This window comes from Schistocerca gregaria, chromosome 6, assembly GCF_023897955.1.
Source record: "Schistocerca gregaria isolate iqSchGreg1 chromosome 6, iqSchGreg1.2, whole genome shotgun sequence".
Lineage (NCBI taxonomy): Eukaryota > Metazoa > Arthropoda > Insecta > Orthoptera > Acrididae > Schistocerca > Schistocerca gregaria.
Window position 1 is genome coordinate 273774154 of NC_064925.1, and position 23362 is coordinate 273797515.

The 23362-nt window shown below is 43.5% G+C and overlaps 1 protein-coding gene across 1 annotated transcript in view; it reads left to right on the top strand.

Annotated features, from left to right (window-relative positions):
• Window positions 1-448: 448 nt before the first annotated feature.
• The window catches only part of LOC126279060 (protein bark beetle), a 313877-nt gene continuing 290963 nt past the window's right edge, over window positions 449-23362 (top strand). The window contains exon 1 of the mRNA XM_049979491.1: window positions 449-753. Within this exon, the coding sequence (XP_049835448.1) occupies window positions 487-753 (267 nt within the window). The 5' untranslated portion in view covers window positions 449-486. The remainder of the gene's footprint in view (window positions 754-23362) is intronic.

A 23362-nucleotide genomic window follows, 5' to 3' on the forward strand; every position in this document is an offset into this window, starting at 1 on the left:
CGGAATTTGTTCACTTGCATCAAATGTTGGGAGATCTTGTATCTTAATAAAGACATGATTTTCAAACGGATGATCTTTTTGTCTCAATCCGTGCTGATTATGCGAGAGAAACTCTTTTTCTTCATAAACGTCGAACTGTTTGAGCTTCGGACAGACAGATTTCAGTTCAGTGACCCGACTTCAACACATTGTGTAGTGTACTGTTGACAAACAATGCACGTATGTCACAGATATGAAATGCGAATACGTCGACAAATGTAATTTCGACATAGTCTTATCGTCGATGTATTATCTTCTAATACCGCATAAATCGTTGCCCGTGGCAGACTCCGTAATTTACCGGTAGCCGGCTGCGCGCGCACCTGTGGGAGTGAGTGGGGGTCAAGCGGCAGTGCTGGAGGGGGAAAGGTGCGATCCGCAGTCGTCCTCAGGCGCGGCCGTTCCCTCCAGTAGACGAGTGAGTAAGGACGCGGTCGGTGTGTGACGATGGCGCAGCGGTGCCGTCGCAGTCATCGTGTGCTGTGGTGCTTGGTGGTTCTGGTCGCCGGTTGCGGCGCCCAGCAGCCGGAGGCCGAGCTGCTTCCCGCCGAGGTGGCGGCTGGTGCCGAGCTGGTGCTGGCCGCGGGGAGGCGCTACGAGGCGCGGGCGACGCTCCAAGTGCGCGGCTCGCTGGTGGTGCAGCCGGGCGTCAGCATCCGCTTCGCCTCTGGCACTGCGCTCGTCGTCCGTAGAGGCGGCGTCCTGCGCGCTCAGGTAGGTGGCGTCGGCGCGCACCGGCCGCCGGAGCACCCGTTCTCTTTTAAAGGGCACAGTCGCCTCTGTGATAGCGTAGCGGCCACGTCGGCAAGGCATAGTGGAGATCACGCTCTCGTTGCAAGGCTACACTGAGCAGAAGACGATTGTTTCGTGATACTGGTTTTATGGTGCTCAACATTGCGCCTATCAGCGCTCTTGCTGAATAGGAATTTAAATATAATCTTGTCTCGAAAGCCAAATGCCTGTGGCGGAGGCAGTTTGAAAATGTCTGGCAGTGTCAACGCGCTGTGTGGGCGGCGTTCCTCATGATCAGGTTCTAAGGATAGCCCGAGTCTGCCAACCCGCACCGAAGCTAACAGGCTTCCCTCATGATTTTCGGTCATTACGAAGCATTCCCTTCCATAAGTGGAATATTCACACTGACCTAATCCCGATTTTTTAGTCTGCAGACCGGTTTGATGCAGCTCTCCCCTCAAGTCTTTTCATATCTGCATAACAACAACTACTTCCATCTATTTGGATCTGCTTAGTGCGCCCCACGCCCGCTCACACGCATTTCCCTCTGCTACCATATTAACTATTTCCTGGTGCATCGTGATGTGTCATCAACGTATTCCTTCTTTCAGTCGAGTACGTTATGGATGATGAACATTTAAAACAGGTACATTACTAAGAAATCTGTCCGTCCTGAACGGACAAATAATTTTAAAACTTCAAGTTGAGCCATTATAAGAGAACAAAACAGCCAAAAACTTAAATCATGAGACTGTATTGGACTGGTTTGTCACTGACAGAAAATAGGTTGGCACAACAACTTTGCGAGCTGTATTTGACTGGTTTGTCACTGACAGAAAATAGGTCGGCACAACAACTTTGCGAGGTGCCAAAATCGCTCGATCCTGAGCAGTCCAGACAATACTAACCAATATGGTTCTTATTAAACTATTCATCCTATCAGAATGGATGGTTAAGTTTTAGATTAGTGCCCGTTAATGCTACGTTATTAGCAGCCATACAGAAATTTCACTAACCAAGCGAGGCTTGAACACCCATAGCGTTAGTTATTCAATGCATCATCTTCATTTGACTGGTTATGACTTTCGGCGTTCAGTCTGGAGCATAGCCCCCTTATAAAATTCCTCCATGATCCCCTATTCATTGCTAACATTGGTGCCTCTTCTAATGTTAAACCTATTACTTCAAAATCATTCTTAACCGAATCCAGGTACCTTCTCCTTGGTCTGCCCCGACTCCTCCTACCCTCTACTGCTGAACCCATGAGTCTCTTGGGTAACCTTGCTTCTCCCATGCGTGTAACATGACCCCACCGTCTAAGCCTGTTCATCCTGACTGCTACATCTATAGAGTTCATTCCCAGTTTTTCTTTGATTTCCTCATTGTGGACACCCTACTGCCATTTTTCCAATCTACTAGTACCTGCAATCATACTAGCAACTTTCATATCCGTAACCTCAACCTTGTTGATAAGGTAACCTGAATCCACCCAGCTTTCGCTCCCATACAACAAAGTTGGTCGAAAGATTGAACGGTGCACAGATAACTTAGTCTTGGTACTGACTTCCTTCTTGCAGAAGAGAGTAGGTCGTAGCTGAGCGCTCACTGCATTAGCTTTGCTACACCTCGCTTCCAGTTCTTTCACTATGTTGCCATCCTGTGAGAATATGCATCCTAAGTACTTGAAACTGTTCTTTGTTCCTCCTATTTGGCACTCAATCCGTTTATATTTCTTTCCCACTGACATTAGTTTCGTTTTGGAAATGCTAATCTTCATACCATAGTCCTTACATTTCTGATCTAGCTCTGAAATATTACTTTGCAAACTTTCAATCGAATCTGCCATCACAACTAAGTCATCCCGCATATGCAAGACTGCTTATTTTGTGTTCACATATCTTACTCTCACCCAGCCAGTCTATTGTTTTCAACATATGATCCATAAATAATATGAACAACAGTGGCGACAGGTTGCAGCCTTGTCTTACCCCTGAAACTACTCTGAACCATGAACTCAATTTACCGTCAACTCTAACTGCTGCCTGACTATCCATGTAAAGACCTTTAATTGCTTGCAAAAATTTGCCTCCTATTCCATAATCTCGTAGAACAGACAATAACTTTCTCCTAGGAACCCGGTCATATGCCTTTTCTAGATCTATAAAGCATAGATACAGTTCCCTGTTCCACTCATTCAATACATGGCAAAAGAAAAAAAATGAAAATGCCAAATCACTGCAGTGACATAAAACACTGGAATGCGAAGTGCGCTAATGAAGTCAAATTTGTGCAAATTCATTCACCAAGTATTAGCGTTTCTCTACTGGAGTGGCAATAAAAACCTAGCAAAGGCACCATGAAGCACAAAAACAAGATTGCGACGGGCGCACTGCGTTTTGAGAGAGAGAGAGAGAGAGAGATTAACCGATTGCTATGTATGTTGTGTTTTGCTGCTTAGTTCTTAATCCAACTTTGTTTTAAAGGACTGTGCACTCCTGGTTTAGTTAGAACGTAGCAATGCCTACACGAACTATAAAATAAATTACGTTCAGTTAGTCTGCTTAATTTAAGGATATAATTTCTAAACGCGAATAAAACAATAAAACACAAGAAGTAATGCCGTGATTATTTACGAAAGCATCCATCTCACTCACTCCTGTCAGTTTCAGTTGTCTACTTGTTGGAAGTCACTGAGAATAGTGTGTGTGTGTGTGTGTGTGTGTGTGTGTGTGTGTGTGTGTGTGTGTGTGTGTGTCGTCAACCGACGTCAGCCTTATCCTGAAATATCCTGTATAAAAAAAATACTTATTCGCTTCAAGAAAAGCGGAAGCGACATTGAACAGAGAGAATATAAAATAATTTGCAGTTCGTTTTTAGAAATCATTTATGGAGGCTGGCACGCGTGGTTTGGTAGCGCAGCTGTTAGCAAAAGCGGTTCACTTTCCGCCTAGGGCCGTGACTGGCAAGGGAAACTCCCCATCGCACCGCCCTCAGGTTTTGTAGTAAGATGGCCCAGTGGATAGCCCGTTAAAAAACTGAACATAGATCAGCCGTGGAAACGGGAAGAAGGTGTGAACAGTGAAAAAAGAAACAAAATAGAAACAGTGAACGGTCCAAGCTTAAGATGTGCAACATCGAGCGCAGTTGAATAGCACGGCTTCGTGGTTGTGCGGTGGACAAAATTATGAACTGTCCGTCCGGTCATTGACGCGTCTGTTCGCTTCATTCAAATTTGTGTCCGTGACGTGTGGTGTAAGGAAGGGACCTCCAGACATACTGATCTCTTATTTGTTATGCAGAAGTATCGCGTGTTATGCCTCGTGTCCCGATTCGGAAGTTTTCTCTCTTACATTCCTTTGTTGGAACATAGTTCACATCCGTTTTTGTTTTGTTTTCGTTTTTTTTCATATGAGTGGGATCTATGCAGCATCTTACCTAGTCTCACTATTTATAACATTTACTTGCCACAGTAATGTATTCTTACCACATTACTCATATTCTAAGTGTATAGTATGACAATTGCCAAGACTGCAGAAGGAGAACTAACGCGTCAAATGAAAATGAAATGTCGTGTGACGAGGGCCTCCCGTCTGGTAGACCGTTCGCCTGGTGCAAGTCTTTCGATTTGACGCCAATTCGGCGACTTGCGCGTCGATGGGGATGAAATGATGATGATGATTAGGACAACACAACACCCAGTCCCTGGTTGGAGAAAATCTCCGACCCAGCCGGGAATCGAACCGGGCACTTTGGATTGACAGTCTGTCGCGCTGACCACTCAGCTACCGGGGCGGACAACGCGTCTAATGACCGGACGGAACGTTCATAATTTTGTGAAAAAAAAAGGGACTCGAGGGAGGTCGTACACACACACACACACACACACACACACACTCCTCAGTGGCTTCCAACATGTAGTTACAGTCCAACACGGTGACCACACAGCCACGACTCCTTTGTTCTTGCAATTCACTCGATGTTGCAGATCTTAAGCTTCGACTGTTGACTTGTTTCTTTTTTCACAGTTAAAGTACACCTTCTTCCTATTCTCATACTTGATCTGTGTTAAATTTTTGACAGGCTATCCACTAGGCCATCTTACCACAAAATCTGAGGGATCTGCGATGGGGCGTTTCCCTTGTAATATTTATTGTTGTTGTGATCGTCAGTCCCGAGACTGATTCGATGCAACTCTCCATGCTACTCTATCCTGTTGTGAAAGCTTCTTCATTTCCCAGTACTTGCTGCAACCTACATCCTTCTGAATCTGCTTGGTCTCCCTCTACGATTTTTACCCTCCACGCTGCCCTCCAATACTAAACTGGTGATCCCTTGATGCTTCAGAACGTGTCGTACCAACTGATCCCTTCTCCTAGTCAAGTTGTGCCTCTAATTTCTCTTCTCCCCAGTTATATTCAGTACATCCTCATTAGTTGTGTGATCTACTCATCTAATCTTGGTCATTCTTCTGTAGCACCACATTTCGAAAGCTTCTATTCTTTTCTTGTCTAAACTATTTATCGTCCACATTTCACTTCTATACGTGGCTACACTCCATACAAATACTTTCGAAATGTAAGTCTCAGTATCAGGGGTATTATCTTCCCAAAGAGATGAGCGAACATTGTGAATTGAAAGAATGCGTAAAGTTTTTTGCCAATAATCCATTTTCTTTAGACGTAAATAATGAGTATCATTTTCTTCGTGTTGTAACAAGGCGCTTGCTGTCTATCTCTAATGTTTTCCTCGTCTCTGAAACTCAAGAAATCGGGAGGTTAGTTACGTGTCAAGGTTTGTCATCGTAAAATTGGTGATGGGTAGGGGTTGCTACTATCAACCCGTTGTAGAAAGTGCCTGTTATGAACTACAGAAACAGGCGAAAACCCACGTTGTAACAGCGTCATCGGTTGTCACCTGTGATGCCAGCGTCAGTTTCCAAGAACGGAATTAATCAGTTTCATCACGGAGATCACTTTCGTTTGGAAATCTAGCCTCCTCCCCCCCCCCCCCCCAACACACACACACACACACACACACACACACACACACACACACACACACACACACACACACACTCCCTCTTTAACCCTTCCCACACCCATTCCAATAAGTGGGTGCCCTTGTTAATTTCTGACGGTGCGATGGATCATTTATTAATTCAGTGATTATTGCTATCACTAAGAGTACATCTCTTTCTTTATTTCCAGTTATGTGACACTCAGCAAGAAAACTTCTACATCGTTTATTGCTAATTGTTTCATTTAAGCCTTGCTCGGTACGAAACTCAAGTTAGTTCCCGTACGTTTTCGGTTGCTCCGCATGAGGGAGGCTTGGCGTCTACCGCATCGCTTCTATCCCATCTGCAGTCAATATTTTGGGGCGAACCTTGCTTCCCGCACGCCCTTCTGCACTAGCAAAAGTATGCTGTTCCTGTTGTGGAAAGACTATTCACCTTGGCAGATTTAATTTGGAATTTACAGCAGAAGTTAGAATTATATACATAGAAATATTGAACATCCGCTAAATTCCAAATTTTTTACTACAGTGGTGACAATAATACCTTTGTGAGATATTGAGTTATGTAACATAAAGACGCTTATAGAAGCAATAGAAACTGTTGAACTGCTATTAATGGAACGATATGTATCCTTTTTGTCGAATATCAGATCGTCCTCCAGTGGGACTGTACAACTAGCGAATGTCTCCAGAAGTGTTTGTGTCAGAGCTTATCAAATGTAACGGCTCAGCCCTTGCTGGGACAAAAGTAAAATTTTACAGGATTTTTTCGGACAACGATACTGTTGTTGCAGCCCAGAGAAGGTGTGGAAAATTACCAGCGTGTTCTTTAGGCAGTATCAGTGTACTGGGCAACGTCATGTTGAAAATAAGACTACATATCGACAGATTCTTGCATTCCTCATTGGTAGAACAATTCCATATTTATCGCTATAAACACAAATTGTGGATTATCTAAACTTTAGATCTGCAGTAGATTGTGCAGTATTGTAGAGCACTAATAGTTTGTGGTAAGAAGGGTGCATATCTGGAAGAGAACAACATATTTATCCAAGATAAGTTGACGATTGGTGCAGTGGATGTGGGGAACGATAGTGCCCTCGTATTCGGATTGCCGAAGGGTGAGGAGAGGAAGGTGTCGGCTGTTTGCCTTTCGTGCTTAACATGAAATCGGAGGCGGCATTCGGAAATATTTCCCGCTTCAGTGCCACTTCCGTCAGACCGGAAATCATCTGATTTATTGACATATTCCTGCACGAGAGTTTTATGTACAATTTGTATTTTTTTTTTTTATTTTTCAAATCAATGAAAATGAAAGTAGATGAATGTACTACTTACGACACTATGAACTGAAAGTCAAAAACTGATTTTTGGAATCTGTTTACATATTGCATTTAGCGAACGCAGCATAGCAGTAATGTTAACAAAGTGTAATTGATTGTGCCTGGAAGAACTGTCAAAATAATGTTCACTAAAGATCACTGTCATTTGTGTTAGATTCAAGATCATCATCACTTGAGGTCGTGGTATTGATGATATAACTTCATTGATTGCTATTTACATTTTTCCATCTAGTGTCCAATACTCTTGCTCCAGCTGCTGAACATTCCTGCAGTAAGTAACTGAAAGGAAAGCAACATTAACAAGATTCTGCAGTCTTTCATTGGACATGTCAGCAGTGAGAGTGTTCTCCCTGAAACGGTCTTTTATTTTGGCGTGTGCCAATTCTATCGGGTTCAGATCGCAGTTTTAGGGCGGTAAAAGCACTACTTTTGTGGCATCGCCCAATTCGCGGACGATACCGCCTTTTACACAGGCGTCAAAACACACCTGGCTAACACCAGGAAACTTCAACGACCACTCGTTACTGGTGCCGCCTAAACAAGATGACACTGAACGCAGGAAAGACGACAGCCGTGTACTTCACTAGAAAGCTACCCACACACCTAGAAACACTGCACCTCAACGCACGAGAATTGCCCTGGAGGAAAGAAGTCAAATGCCTAGGCGTTACAATAGATAGAAAGTTAACTTACCACCACCAAAAAAATTGTTTAAATGGCTCTGAGCACTATGGGACTTAACATCTGTGGTCATAAGTCCCCTAGAACTTAGAACAACTAAAACCTAACTAACCTAAGGACATCACACACATCCATGCCCGAGGCAGGATTCGAACCTGCGACCGTAGCGGTCACGCGGTTCCAGACTGTAGCTCCTAGAACCGCACGGCCACACCGGCCGGCTACCACCAACACATCAACGAGAAGAAAACATAAGCGCTCAACCTTGCTAACTATTTCCACTCTTTAGGAGTAAAAACGTAAGACAAGAAACCAAAAACAACCTAGATAAAACAACTTTCCTCCCCATAATGACCTACGGCCCCACATCTTGGGGAATAGCCAGAAAATCCAAAAAACAGGGACTGCAGACAGTCCAGAATAAAGCCGTTCCATTGATCTTAAACGATCCCGTATGGACAAAAAGAACAACTCTCCACAAAGCCTTGGAGACGGACACAATAGAAACAATAGTGAAGAAGCTGGCCACAACAATCTACAAAAAGCTAGACAAGTACAGAGAAAAGAGCAGACACCTAAGAAACATTGGCACAAGCAAACTCCAAGACGTTCCACAGCGGCGAGTCCCTCGCAGCTTCACAGAGACACCAATTTAAAAGCAAGCCCACGAGCAGCAGAAGATACCACACTACTATATAAGGGTATACATAAAGCCCCGGAACACTTCCAATTATTTATTGCACAAGGACCACCGGCCAGAGTGGCCGAGGGGTTCTAGGCGCTTCAGTTTGGAACCGCGCGACCGCTACGGTCACAGGTTCGAATCCTGGCTCGGGCATGGATGTGTGTAATGTCCTTAGGTTAGTTAGGTTTAAGTAGTTCTAAGCTCTAGGGGACTGATGACCACAGATGTTAAGTCCCATAGTGCTCAGAACCATTTGAACCATTTTGAGCACAAGGACCAATTTCTTTCAGACCCTTCCAGTCTTCCGCAACTGTTTTTGTATCATTTCTTGTCAGTGCAGTTTTGATGTTGTCTTGGGACTCCCCCCACTTTATCACTGACCTTCAGTTTCCATGTCCGAGTTTTTTTCGCCTGTGCCCATCTCAGTTACTTCAACTTATTGAACCTGAAGCGGCCAAGTAGGACTCTTTGTTCACTTTCCAAGGAAACACTAGAAACCATTTTAACATCTATAACTCTATTTTCCAGTTGTTTCTGCATCAAAATTAGAGTATAAGAGATTCACTTTTTCCATTCCATCCACATCAGCCCAGGTAGCACGACGCCATAAACATTTAGAAACGTGAAAAGCTAGCTTTTCTTATAACGGAGCGCAAGTTCTCCATACTATGCTCGTGTAGTGTTTGATAATGACAGCACTTGGAGACTTCCAGCATACTTTAAACATAATTTTAAAACTTTTCCAAAATTTTCTCGCATACTGGTTTCACATATTTAACATCAAATATTTAACCTATTAACTCATTTGTAAAGCAATCAGACGTTTGAAGTTGTTCTGTACAAGGGAGTTAGAGTTTTTAAAGAATAGGGGGTGGGGAAGTTAATGGTATGCGACAGACATTGGTAGTACCAAGTGTATTTATATCAATCAGTTGTGAAACCTCAAAACTATTTCGCTATTCACCGCCAGATAAGACGAGTTAACAGTATTCTTTAAAAATGTACATACTTATTTGTACACACTACAAGCGTTTTGCTTCACCGGGTAGACCTCGTGAACTACAAAATCCTCTACCATAACATGAGTGAACGCGGCGAGAATCGTTTAACTTTATACGTTAACAGACGACACCACAGGTTGCTGTTTCCGCGCATTGGTTGTCATCAGTATACACAGTATTTTAGAACTCTGCAGTCTGCGTAATCAATTTGCCACTGAAATCACAGACCCACTCGCGATGTGGTTGGCGGCCGATTTACACGCAAGAACGTGACGCACACCCACCACGAGTAGTCGATTCTGACCAGAATGTCGCTCGTGTAAAACGGACTTAATGATTCGTGCCCTTATGTTGTCATACTACTGCGCTACTTCTCAAGAACAGGGCGTGGTGTGGGCGTACACTACCTACTGTATACAGGGTGGTCCATTGATCGTGACCGGGCCAAATATCTCACGAAATAAGCGTCAAACGAAAAAACTACGAAGAACGAAACTTGCCTAGCTTGAAGCGGGAAACCAGATGGCGCTATGGTTGGCCCGCTAGATGGCGCTGCCATAGGTCAAACGGATATCAACTGCGTTTTTTAAATACGAACCCCCATTTATTATTACATATTCGTGTAGTACGTAACGAAATATGAATGTTTTAGTTGACCACTTTTTTCGCTTTGTGATAGATGGTGCTGTAATAGTCACAATTTTAGACGAACAATTGGTAACAGGTAGGGTTTTTAAATTAAAATACACAACGTAGGAACGTTTGAACATTTTATTTCGGTTGTTCCAATGTGATACATGTACCTTTGTGCACTTATCGTTTTTGAGAACGCATGCTGTTACAGCGTGATTACCTGTACATACCACATTAATGTAATATATTCTCAAAATGACGTCTGTCAACCTCAATGCATTTGGCTATACGTGTAACGACATTCCTCTCAACAGCGAATAGTTGGCCTTCCGTAATGTTCGCACATGCATTGACAATGCACTGACGCATGTTGTCAGGCGTTGTCGGTGGATCACGATAGAAAATATCTTTCAACTTTCCCCACAGAAGGAAATCCGGGGACGTCAGATCCGGTGAACGTGTGGGCCATGGTATGGTATGGTGCTTCGACGACCAATCCACCTGTCATGAAATATGCTATTCAATACCGCTTCAACCGCACGCGAGCTATGTGCCAGACATCCATCATGTTGGAAGTACATCGCCATTCTGCCATGCAGTGCAACTTCTTGTAGTAACATCGGTAGAACATTACGTAGGAAATCAGCATACATTGCACCATTTAGATTGCCACCGATAAAATGGGGGTCAATTATCCTTCCTCCCATAACGCCACACCATACATTAACCCCCCAGGCTCGCTGATGTTCCACTTGTCTGCAGCCATCGTGGATTTTCCGTTGCTCGCTGGTGCATATTATGCAGGTTTACGTTACCGCTGTTGGTGAATGATGCTTCGTCGCTAAATAGAACGCATGCAAAAAATCTGTCATCGTCCCGTAATTTATTTTGTGCCCAGTGGCAGAACTGTACACGACGTTCAAAGTCGTCGCCATGCAATTCTTGGTGCATAGAAATATGGTACGGGTGCAATCGATGTTGATGTGGCATTCTCAACGCCGACGTTTTTGAATCTCCCGATTCTCGCGCAATTTGTCTGCTACTTAAGTGCGGATTAGCCGCGACAGCAGCTAAAACAACTACTAGGGCATCATCATTTGTTGCCGACGATTCACATGTGGCTGAACACTTCCTGCTTTCTTAAATAACATACGGTCCAGTCAGTTTCATGATGTCGCCCAGGATACCGAGCAGCGCACACAGCACACGCCCGTTGGGCATTTTCATCACAATAGCCCTACAACAACACGATATCGACCTTTTCTGCAATTGGTAAACGGTCCTTTTTAATTCGGGTAATGTATCACGAAGCAAATACCGTCCGCACTGGCAGAACGTTACGTGATACCACGTACTTATAGGATTGTGACTATTACAGCGCTATCAATCACAAAGCGAAAAAAAGGTCCAACTAAAACATTCATATTTCTTTATGTACTGCACGAACATGTAATAAAGAATGGGGGTTCCTATTAAAAAAAAAAAAAAAAGCAGTTGATATCCGTTTGACCTATGGCAGCGCCATGTAACGGGCCAACCATTGCGCCATCTGGTTTCTCCCTTCAAAGTAGACAAGTTTCGTTCTTCGTAGTTGTTTTGTTTGACGCTGATTTCGTGAGATATTTGGCCCGGTCACGATCAATGGACCACCCTGTATAAGGGGCGTTCAAAAAGAAACGAGCCGGAGGCATTATACAGAAACCAGTACCCCCATATGTTAGAAGTATTGACCCTGGCTGTTGAGGCACTTGTCCCACTGTGACACAAGGCGGTGAATGGCTGTCTCATAAAATTCCCGGGGCTGCGATGTTAACCAGTTCCGCACGTACAGCTGGACGTCGTCGTCCGAAGTGAATCGTTTGCCCCTCAAAGCCTTTTTAAGGGGACCAAAAATGGCGTAATCACCGGAGAGAGATCCGGACTCTATGGAGGGTGGCCGAGAACTTCCCTTTCGAATTTCTGCAAGAGTGCCGCGACTGTGTTGACCGTATGAGGCTTTGCATTGTCGTGGAGCAGAATGATCCCACGGTGAGATTTCCTGGTCGTTTTGATTTGATCGCTTCGCGAAGGGTAGTCAAGGTTTGCGAGTAATGCTGGGTTCTAGGCGCTCAGTCCGGAACCGCACGACTGCTACGGTCGCAGGTTCGAATCCTGCCTCGGGCATGGATGTGTGTGACGTCCTTAGGTTAGTTAGGTTTAAGTAGTTCTAAGTTCCAGGAGACTGATGACCACGGATGTTAAGTCCCATAGTGCTCAGAGCCATTTTTTTTGTTTCAGTAATGCTGGGCATTTTCTGTTGTCCCGTGCTGTAGGAAGTGAATTAGAAGGGGGCCATCTTGGTCAAAGAAGAACGTCAGCATAACCTTCCCGATTCACCTCGGACGACGACATGCAACTGTACGTGCGGAACTGTTTAACATCGCAGCCCCGGGAATTTTAAGACACAGCCATTCACCGCCTTGTGTCACAGTGGGACAAGTGTCTCCACAGCCAAGGTCAATACTTCTAAAACGCAGGTACTGGTTCTGTAATTATGCCTTCGGCTCGTTTCTTTTTGAACGCCTTCTGACGGAGAGGCAGTGACCCGCGCTTTGTCCAGCTCTGCTACCGTCTGGCTCCGTCCACTCAGTAGTCGCGGCAGCAGCAGGCAGTGACTCAGTGACGAGCTATCCCAGGACGTTCGTTCGCCAACTGCTTGTTAATGACCCACTGACGGCCGTTGCTATTGGAAGTGAAGCCTTTGAGAACGAACAAGAAGCGGTCTCTGGCGGGAAATAGCTGTTCTCGACCGTCTCCAGTACTGTGTGGCAACGTAATAAAGTGCCTACCGGGAAGGAACTGTTTGACGTGCTGCATGTCTGGTATGCCTTTGTTCCTTATTAAATTTTATCCTTTTCATGCAATAGGATAAACAGTAACACTTTACCAAAAATATCCCCGATTTTGTAACGAATCGAAGTTCCATTTGTAAGACAGAATGTCTTCCATGCATCTCTATTTTTATGACGTCATACCTCCTGAACTACATGTAGTACAGTAATATAATTTTGCAGATACATTCAGTGGTATATATGGACACCGTCTGCAAAATTTGTTGCGACTACCGACCGGAGTGGCCGAGCGGTTCTAGGCGCTACAGTCTGGAACCGCTCGACCGCTACGGTCGCAGGTTCGAATCCTGCCTCGGGCATGGATGTGTGTGATGTCCTTAGGTTAGTTAGGTTTAAGTGGTTCTATGTTCTAGGGGACTGATGACCTCAGAAGTTAAGTCTCATAATGTTCAGAGCCATCTGAATCATTTTTGTTGCGACTACCGTTAGTAGCAGAAAAACTTCGTGCCTGGCGTCGAAGTTTTACTGCGTGGACATAAACTTTTCTTACTTTCATTATTTTCCGGGGGTGTTTAGGAGAAAAAGTTTCAAAATTACGTGTGAAGTTTCTTGGAACTGTTTAAGTGCTCTCTTACAAATTCTGGATGAATATTGTGTGGTTAATTTCAGCTGTGAGATAGGCTGCCTAAAGGCACAGTTTCTGATTGTAATACTTACTGTTTTAAAACTTTAACGTAACAGATACCTTTTAATGAATTGATCATTTCAGTTGTTAAATTTCTTTAATTCGGTCAATAATTAAACAAAATACTGGAAATCAAATTTTTGTTGCCCCTGGAAACAGTTACACAGGCAACCCGCAACTCTGCTGACTACAGGGTGACATTTTTGTAATACAGATGTGGACTGTAAGAGTTTAAGGTGGATTCACACTTGACGGAACGTCACCGTCGCGGCAGAAAATTCTCCTCTGCATTCACACACGCCGTCAACGGAACGTCAACACGTCACGTCAAGGTTTCTCGGGAAGAATGTTTCGACGGGCCGTTGTTGGAGTCACGTGATATATCCCTGTTACAGCCGACAAGTAGCACCTCCATACTTGTTTTGTTTAGTTCGACAAAACTGCTCATGTCGACACATCTTACGCAAACCATCAGCTTCTGCCGTGGTGAAATGGACGCCTAAATCTTGAATTTCTCTTCGTAATTTTTATTTGTATCTTGCTTAACAGGTAAAAAAATGTTGTTTAGAAATCCTGAAATATTCATAGAACGATGACTCCGCTTTCATTTATATAACGATGACTCCTCCTCATCCAGCTCCTTATAAAGAGTGAGGAACTCTCCTTCGTAATCTCGATTTTTTAACATTTTTCTAACACAGACACTTTTTCTCGCTGTTTCTGTCCCTCGTCTTCATGTGCAACAGAATCATTGTAAGCTACTTTAAACTAAACTTCGGCATTTTATGACGATCTAACATGAAATACGAAATAGCGCCTCTTGTGGGTATTTTATGAACCAGCTGTAACGTCACGGCATTATTTTAACGTTGATGTGCCGTGTAGTGTGAATGCTCGGGAATTGCTCTGACTGAAGACGCTCAAAAACGTGACGGTTACGTTCCGACAAGTGTGAATCCACCTTATATTTAGTATTCCACATTTTATTTACATAGATACAATACTTTTTAATAATTTAGCGATTTTGAATAGTTTCCATAACTATATATAAAAAACAATTAAAGAACAAACGTTTTGTTTGGTTCGATGCCATCTTGCTACAGGCCTTCCCGGTATATGGCATAAGCAAGCAAGTTACATTGCTGTACAATATGTGGCACCATCTACGCCACCCCACATCAGCGGCAGCTTGGAAATCAGGCTTATCCGTTTTAATTGTTCTAGAACATTAATAAATATAAATAAGACCAGCGGTAAAACGCTCCTATCGAAGCATAAATAAGGCGAATATGCTCCTGTTCAAAAGACTGACTGAAAAGAGGGGTACCAACTGCCTCATTATATCTGTCTCAGTACCTTTAAAATTCATCCCAAAAACGTTGGCATGTGAACATACTTGCGCCCTTTTCAACATGCATCTCACTTCTTAACTCCCACAAGTTCCCCTAACTATAACTCGCTCACATCCACTAGTCGGTCGCTGTAAGTCGTTCATATCTATTCATTCCCACTTGCCCATTCTCACTCACTCATTCAACCCAACTCATTGCCATTATCTCTTTGTGTCTCTCTAACTGTCATTGTCTCCTGTCTCTGCCTGCTTCTTTCTGTTCTACCAATACCTTCTCCTCTGACTGTCGCTTTCTCCCATTTGCTCTCTCTTACTGCTACTATCTCATTCATTCATTCCCACTGCTGCTCTCTCTTCTCACTGTCACCATCTCTCTCTTCCTCGTTGTCATTGTCATACACTCTGTCTGTCGTTATCACTGATTGTCACCTACTTCTCCTCTCTCCTCCTCATTATTTCTGTCCTACTGGCACTGTCTCCTTCACTCCTTTCTTAGCACTGTTCTGCCATTGTCAGCTATGTTCCACTGCCACCGTGTCCTTTTCTCTATCTCACACTGCCATTTTCTTCTTTTCTCTTTCTGTACCACAACCACAGTGCGGGATTCAACCTACCGGACACTCGTTTTCTGTCGCCCTCCTGATACGCATGGTGAGTCACTAGCAGCTAATATTTATTCTGTCATAACTGTTAACCCAACACTTTCAAATGAGTGTTACTGAAGACTGAACTTGTGACTTCGCACTCAGGGGACTCCTTGTCAGAAACGCTGAAAAAAAATTCTTCAGTGTCCTTATTTTAATTTCCAGCAATTGTATAAATTTAAAGCTACGCTGTTCCACGGGGTAAAATATTAGATAGGTTTTTGAATGATAAATTGCTGACCTACAGGTAATATAGATATTTTCCGGGAACTAATGGAATATTTGACTCTCGTACCTACAGCTCTTGTCTCAATCGGAGTACACAGATCATCATCTGATTCACTTCGAGCTATCGTCTGAGTAAACTTTACCTGGAGACGCAATCGCAAAGAGCTAAGTCTGTCGACATACGTCTTATCTTCACTCCTGACTCGCCGATAACGCATCGGTAAATATTTACAGAGTGTATCTAGAAAACAGCATGTTTAAAGAAGATTTTTGCGTTAACGGAGTCAGTTTTCTCCTCTGTCCTTTGCATTTCTGAGAATGCGTTGCAAAACGAAAAGCTACAGATGGTATCAAAATTGCGCCAACACGACATATACAAACAAGACTGGCTTTTTGTTTGCCGCGCGGCAGTTATTTCTAGCTGAATGGATAGGTATCAGTCTCGTGAATTGTGTTTGAGAGTAATTTTGTACCAATTGTTCCGTAGCGCATCACTTGTTTCCTAGGTGATGATGGGGCGATAAAATTCTAGCAGTCCCAAGCCGTCCTGGGTGCTAGCATTAGCATTTTTCTTTTTTTCTTACAGTTTAGGCGTGTTTCATCTCTAGCAGCACTTTGTGTGTAAAAAGAAAAAAAAGGGGGGGGGGGAGAACTGGCTCAGTGATTCAGATTTCGCTCTCAATATAGTAACCGCAATAACTGAAAAGGGAACACAAGCAATCTTCTGTGAATCTATTGAACGAATGAGCACAGGTAGCGATACAACTTCTTAGTGTTCCACAATAATCTTCGTAAGCAAACTGTCGGTAAGAAATTGCACATGATCGTCGCTGCTTTCGTTCGTAGAATAATAGCAATGAAAACACTCTTCACTGCAAAGAACGAGCATTACATCTTAGCGAGGGTAACCGTGGCTAAGAAGTCTGGGTGTCTCATTGCTGCGGCAATCTGACGAACCCTTTTAAGTCGTGCGCCTTGACTCGTCTTATCTGCCTCTTCGCCACCAGCTATAAACATAACGAAGCCATATGCGCTGCGATAAGTTCCCAACAGCCTTGCGCCAACACCTCGTGTAAAGGCTGCCAGAAGAACACAGGGCCAACGGAGTTTACACAGGTATCACCGCAAGTAAGAGAGTGCCATCTGCTTGGAAAGTTATATACCCTGTCCTCTGGGATACAGGGTTACATTCTGACAGATTTTCTTAAACATGTACAAATAATAAATACAGCCCATTATATCTAGATGCTTTTGAAGCACCATCGTGCGTTTCACCCTGTGAAGCAGCTCACATTCTGGTCGTGTCACTATGGTGAAGTTAAAGACATTTGGGCGGGGAAACTCCTCACATTCTCCCTACAGTGTGGATTTGCTACCCTCCGACTGCTACCTTCTAGGTTCTGTTAAGGAACAGACGCAAGCCCAACTCTACGAGTCGGTGGAGGATGTTCGGCAAGCCGTGTGTGTCTATCTTCCAGAGTTCTAACATAAGAATATTTTCAAACTTGCAGAATGATGGGGAAAATGTGGGAAAAAATAGAGATTCTGTTGAAAAGTGACAGATAGTATGTAAATTGAGATTGTGTACTCGATTTGCCTGAAAAATAAAGATTGAAAATTTTAAAATTGTTGCTCATTGCTTTCAGAATGGCCTTCGTACCTAAAATAGTGGAACTCCTATAAATTCAGCAGTGAACTGTACATTACGTCATCATCATCATTGTTCTGCTTAAAGGCAGGTTTTCACATGGTAGTTCTCCAGGCTGTCCGATCTTCTGCCATCCTCTTCAGGTCTGCAAAATTTCCTCTTCCCTTTATGTCGTCTATCATCTTGTATCTCCTCCTTCCTCTGTCTTCTCCCACAAACAAATCCTTCCAAAGCATCTGCTATCAAGGACTCCCTTCTCAATGAATGTCCCAACCAGTTCTTTTTCCTTTCTCTTACAACCTTCAGCAGACATCTTCTCTCACCAACTTTTCCAGTACTCTTGCATTACTCACTCTTTCCATCCAGCTTATTCTCTCAATTCTCCTCCACATCCACATCTCAAATGCTTCTAATCTTTTTTCATCGTCTCGTCTAAGCGTCCATGTTTCTGCCCCAATTAGTGCCACACTCCAGACAAAACATTTGCCAAGCCTTTTCCATAGTCCTTTATCTAATTTGTCACATAAGAGTCTCCTCTTTCTGTTGGATGATTCCTTCGCTGTGCCAATTCGAATTTTCACCTCCTGGTGACATCTCAAGTCTTTATTTATTGTGCGTCCAAGATATTTAAATGCACTTACTTGGCTAGTGGTAGATTGTCCTATTTTAATATTGGACAGTCTGCGTCTTGTACTGATGACCATACTCTTTGTTTTTGCTGTGTTTATTTGCATCCCATATTCCGCACAAGCATCATTCAGATCTTTCAGCATGTTATTCACTGACCGCTCACTTTCTGCCACAAATTCCATGTCATCAGCAAATCTTATACACTCTATTCTCTTTCCACCAACACATATTCCTCTTTTCCCATCTAAGCTTTTCGCAATAATCTCTTCAAGGTATACGTTAAACAACAGCGGGGAAAGGCAACAACCTTGTCTAACACCTCGTCCAATGCTGCTTCCTTCTGATATTTCATTTCCAATCCTTATCCTTACTTTCTGGTGTAAATATAGATTCTGTATCAGTCGTCTCTCTTTCAAATCTACTCCTTTCCTCTTCAAAATATCCATCAGCTTGTTCCACTTAACTCTGTCGCAAGCCTTTTCTAAATCTATAAAAACAGCAAAGATTTCTCTACCTTTTTCCATATATCTTTTCCCTGTAGTTCTTAACAGGCCAATAGCATCTGTTGTTCCTTTTCCTCTTCTAAGGTACAAAGAGGAAAAGCTACAATACGTAGAGGTAGTTTTTTTTGTATCATTGTCGGCGATTTTCAGCCCTATGCGATTCGTGGCTGTGTATGATACCTTGATCAAGTTAGTTCCCACTTTCTGGAGCAGTAGATGTCCAGCCTTTTAAGTTACGTGAGCGACTGTGGGAGAAGACGAGTATTTTCAGGCCGCACATAATGTACAGTAGTTAACAGTAAGCGCCGAGGGAGAAAAAAGCTGATATGTCAGGGGGGAGGGGGGGTTGTTCGGTCGAACGTAGGATGTATACTGTTAGCTCACAACATCAGGTGACAGTAGTTTCGGTACGATGACTCCCGACCAGACACAGGAGCAAGTTGATCCGGCCAGGCAGTAGTGCAGTGCGACCACGTTATAAAGAATTTTCTCTACTGTCCGAGGGTATGAGGGGAATGAGCATGATGACTGCTGCGGGGAGACGAAGGACAAGAGAAGCAGCTTCCGCTATCAAGTGCCGTTCTAACACGATTTGTACCGATCATCTGCCTTAGTAGAAAATGCACAGGAAACTAAAAAGATTTCGTGAAAGCTCATTATAGAGACGTTCATGCTAAAATGTGGTTCTTATTTGTAGCAATATATATGATAGCAAATTAAATGTGTTATAACAAAATTACGGTACTGTTAGACAGCAAACATTGACAGTAATTGCAATCCACGTGAAGATTTCGAACTTCTACCGACTTGTATTAATTATAACTACGATGAAAAACGTTATTTACCACAACTGTACAGAAATAACACAATATTTCCTTGTATTTCCATAAATTAATTTGCCAGCCGGGGTGGCCGAGCGGTTCAAGGCGCTACAGTCTGGAACCGCGCGACCACTACGGTCGCAGGTTTGAATGGTGCCTCGGGCATAGATGTGTGTGATGTTAGGTTTAAGTTAGTTAGGTTAGGTTTAAGTAGTTCTAATTTCTAGGGGACTGATGACCTCAGAACTTAAGTCTTATAATTCTGTCATTTGAACCATAAATTAATTTGATTACACGTCTCTAAATCTCTAGTTCCGCAATTGCAACTAAAGTAGCTGGAAGACTACAGGCCAGCGCATCTGACGGATTGGCCGTTTATGAAAACGAGACTTTGTGTGATTCAAGGGCAATATTAAGAACGGCGCGGACCAATGAGAGAACAGCGTCGTGTAGCGAGAGTTTCGAATTGAAAATATTTCATTGCATAAACGAAATTTACTTCTTGAGCCTTGCTTTTGGCGGGCATATTGCCCGCGAGTCGCGGGCTGGGCGCGGTCTACAGTTCAGTCACTTTCGTCGCACAATATGCCACACACTGATGTGGGAATCGTAACTTGTCCGCTTGTCTGTGGCGAGGACGTTATGGCAAGGCAGAAGCCCTCACCGGCTGGCGAATAGAGGTGTGTTGTGTGTGTGCGTGTGCGCGCCCGTATCTTGACTCACCACAGGTGTGAGACGGCGCAGGTTGCTCTCCCTTATCGCCGTTATCAGCTGTTCGCGCACGTGTCAGCGCACGTCCTCCACTAACCCACCTAGGCGCCATGAAGACACCAGTAAAACTAGTACCTTCCGTGTGCTTGACGTCATGTTCTTCTCTCTTTACAAACGAAAACATGTGCGGAAATAGCAATTTAACTTTAGGTCTAGACTTGGAATTGCTTTTCATTAAGTTTCATATCGACACCTACTAAAGATATGGGGTCTCTTATTCGGTTTGCACTGGATCCAAAATTTCCTAACAGGCAAGGCGCAGACTATTACCCTTTATGGAGAGTCATTCACACACACTTAAGTAATATCTACTGTTTGCCCCAGGGGAGTGTGAAGGAGGATTGCAACGCTGCTACTGACTTACTTGTACCTCAGGCTTTTCGCAGATAATGCAGTTATATATGTGTCGATATTTAATCCGATAAACTTTACAGTAATATGAAGTAAAATCTCAATAAATTATCAGCCTGGTGCAAAAATTAGCAACTTACTCATAATGTAGACAAAGCTACAGTTGTGCACATCAGGAAGCGTAAGAGTGTAGTAGCGTTTCACTACCTGATTAATATGTTATAGCTAGCTAGCCACGCAGTCACCACACAAAATCAGTATCTGATACCATGTCACCACTATGTAATTTGGCCACTAGATGTCACTAGTCTCCGACGTGCCAGCGTAAAAGGAGGCAGGAAGTACTGTGTTGTAAGTAGAGCAGTACTAACAGCAGAATGGATCGGTCAGTGACTGCGAATGTGACCTAGTCATTGGATGTCACCTGACTAACAAATCCATCGGGGGCTTTTCAACCCTTCTAGCCCAAGTCGATTTCTGGTAATGTGATTATGAAGTTGAAACGCGAGGGAACAACCACAGATGAAGCAAGGCCAGGCAGATCTCTTGTACTGACATACCGTTGAGTGTTATGCAGGGTGACTGGAAAATATTGCACGAGGCCAGCGGAAAGAATCACTCGAGAGGTCCAAAGTGCTACCGGTACTCCTGCTAGCGTAACATAGTTATTTAAAAGGAATGGTTTCAGTAGGTGATGTAAACAGCCACGCCACTGGAGAGTGCATGGCTGGCAACGAGTGAATTGGAGTGATGAATGATGCTTTGTCCTGTGGCAATTCAATGGGAGGGTTTGGGTTTGACGAATGCGCGGAGAAAATTACATGCCATCATGTTAAATACCGAGGAGCTGGTGCTACGGTATAAGGGTGTTTTTCGTGTGTAGCGTACGATCCCTTTACTGCGCTTAAGAAAACACTAAATGTGGAAAGATTTGAATACATTTCACAGCACTGTGTACTGCATATATTAGAGGAACAGTTCGGAGACGATGATTGTTCATATCAGGTTGACAACGCACCCTGTCATAAAGCAGCGTCTGTGAGGCAGTGGTTTGCGGACCGTAACATCCTGAAATGGTCTGATCTGTCCAAAGTCTCAAAGCTGAACCCAACGTAACAAACCTTGGGGGCCATCAGAACGTTGTAACAGTTCAAATGGCTCTAAGCACTATGGGACTTAAACATCTGAGGTCATCAGTCCCCTAAAACTTAGAACTACTTAAAATTAAGTAACCTAAGGACATCACACACATCCATGACCGAGGCAGGATTCGAACCTGCGACCGTAGCAGCAGCGCGGTTCCGGACTGAAGCGCCTAGAACCGCTCGGCCACAGCGGCCGGCTCATAACACTGACTTCGCTGCTGTCCATCGCGTCTAACATTACTACCTTTTGTAATTTCCGCTCTTGAGAAAGAATGGGCTGCTGTCACTTCACAGATATTTAGACGCCCCAGTGTAAGTCTACCAAGCAACTCTTTGCTGTCATAAACGCAAACGGTGGACACGCCCAATTAATACGTATTAGGATATTTTTGATCAGATACTATACTTGCGGCAAACATGATTGGAGTGATGAATCGGATCAACTATACAGGAACAGTTTTAGGTAAAGCAAATAGTAGTCTGACATTCATCGGTAGGATAGTGAGAAATTGCAATTTATATACAAAAGGGATTGCATACAAAACACTTACACGGCTTTGTATGGGACCTATATTAGGTAGTCTAACAGAAGGCACCGTGAGAATACAAAGAAGGGCGTTGCGAATGGCCACGTGCTTCTTTTAATGGGGAAAGGATTTATGAGAAAAACCTTAACGCCGTACATACCGCATGTTTACTAAACTTAAAGAATCGTCTCTTAGGCAGAAACTATAGAAACACATCAGCCCTTTCAGTCTTAACCCACAGAAATCACGCACTTAAAATTTGAAAATTAGCAGCTTTTTAACAGGTGTTCAAGAGGCCTCCAGCGACCTATCCACGGATGGAACGGGAAGGAACCAAGTAACGTCTTATCCACGGATGGGACGGGAAGGAACCAAGTAACGTATTCATAGATTTTCGGAGCGCGGATCTGTAGGAACGGGTAATTTTTTTTTTTCCAAATGAAATAATCCTACCTTTTGATGTCAATATGTAGACATTTTTGCATGATGTCATTTTATAGTCCATTTCTCAAATCAGTTTTTAGTCTGTTGACGGCAGCTGCGTCTTAGGACCGAGACTCGAGCTCGGGACTTTGCATTTCGCATGTAAGTGCTCTACCAACTGAGCTACCCAAGCACGACTCACGCCCCGTCCTTACAGCTTTACCTCGTCTTACACCTTCCAGGCTGCGACGATATGTCGTTACCCGTGAGTCGCCCGTGAAAGCCAAAGTTCCTGAGTTCGAGTTTCGGTCGAGAAAACCGTCTTAGACTGCCAAAAAGTTTCATATCAGTGCACACTCCTGCTGCAGAGTGAAAATTTCGTTTTGGAACCACTTACTATGCGATTTTGTTGTGGATATGACACAGAAAATTAATTTAGGCTATACACTTTGTTGAGGTGACGATTAATAAACTACAGCTAAGAAATTGGAAACTTTTCAAAAACTGGTGTCTATAACTTTTCTGCACACTGTTAACGTAACTTTTTTAAAAAATTGATTGCGCCTGAGAAAATAATAGTACGAGGATCTTTCAATAAATAATGTCCCACTATTTTAGCCTCAGAACATATTTATCGTTAAGAGTTAGAATTTGGAGACAATATCAATCAACAT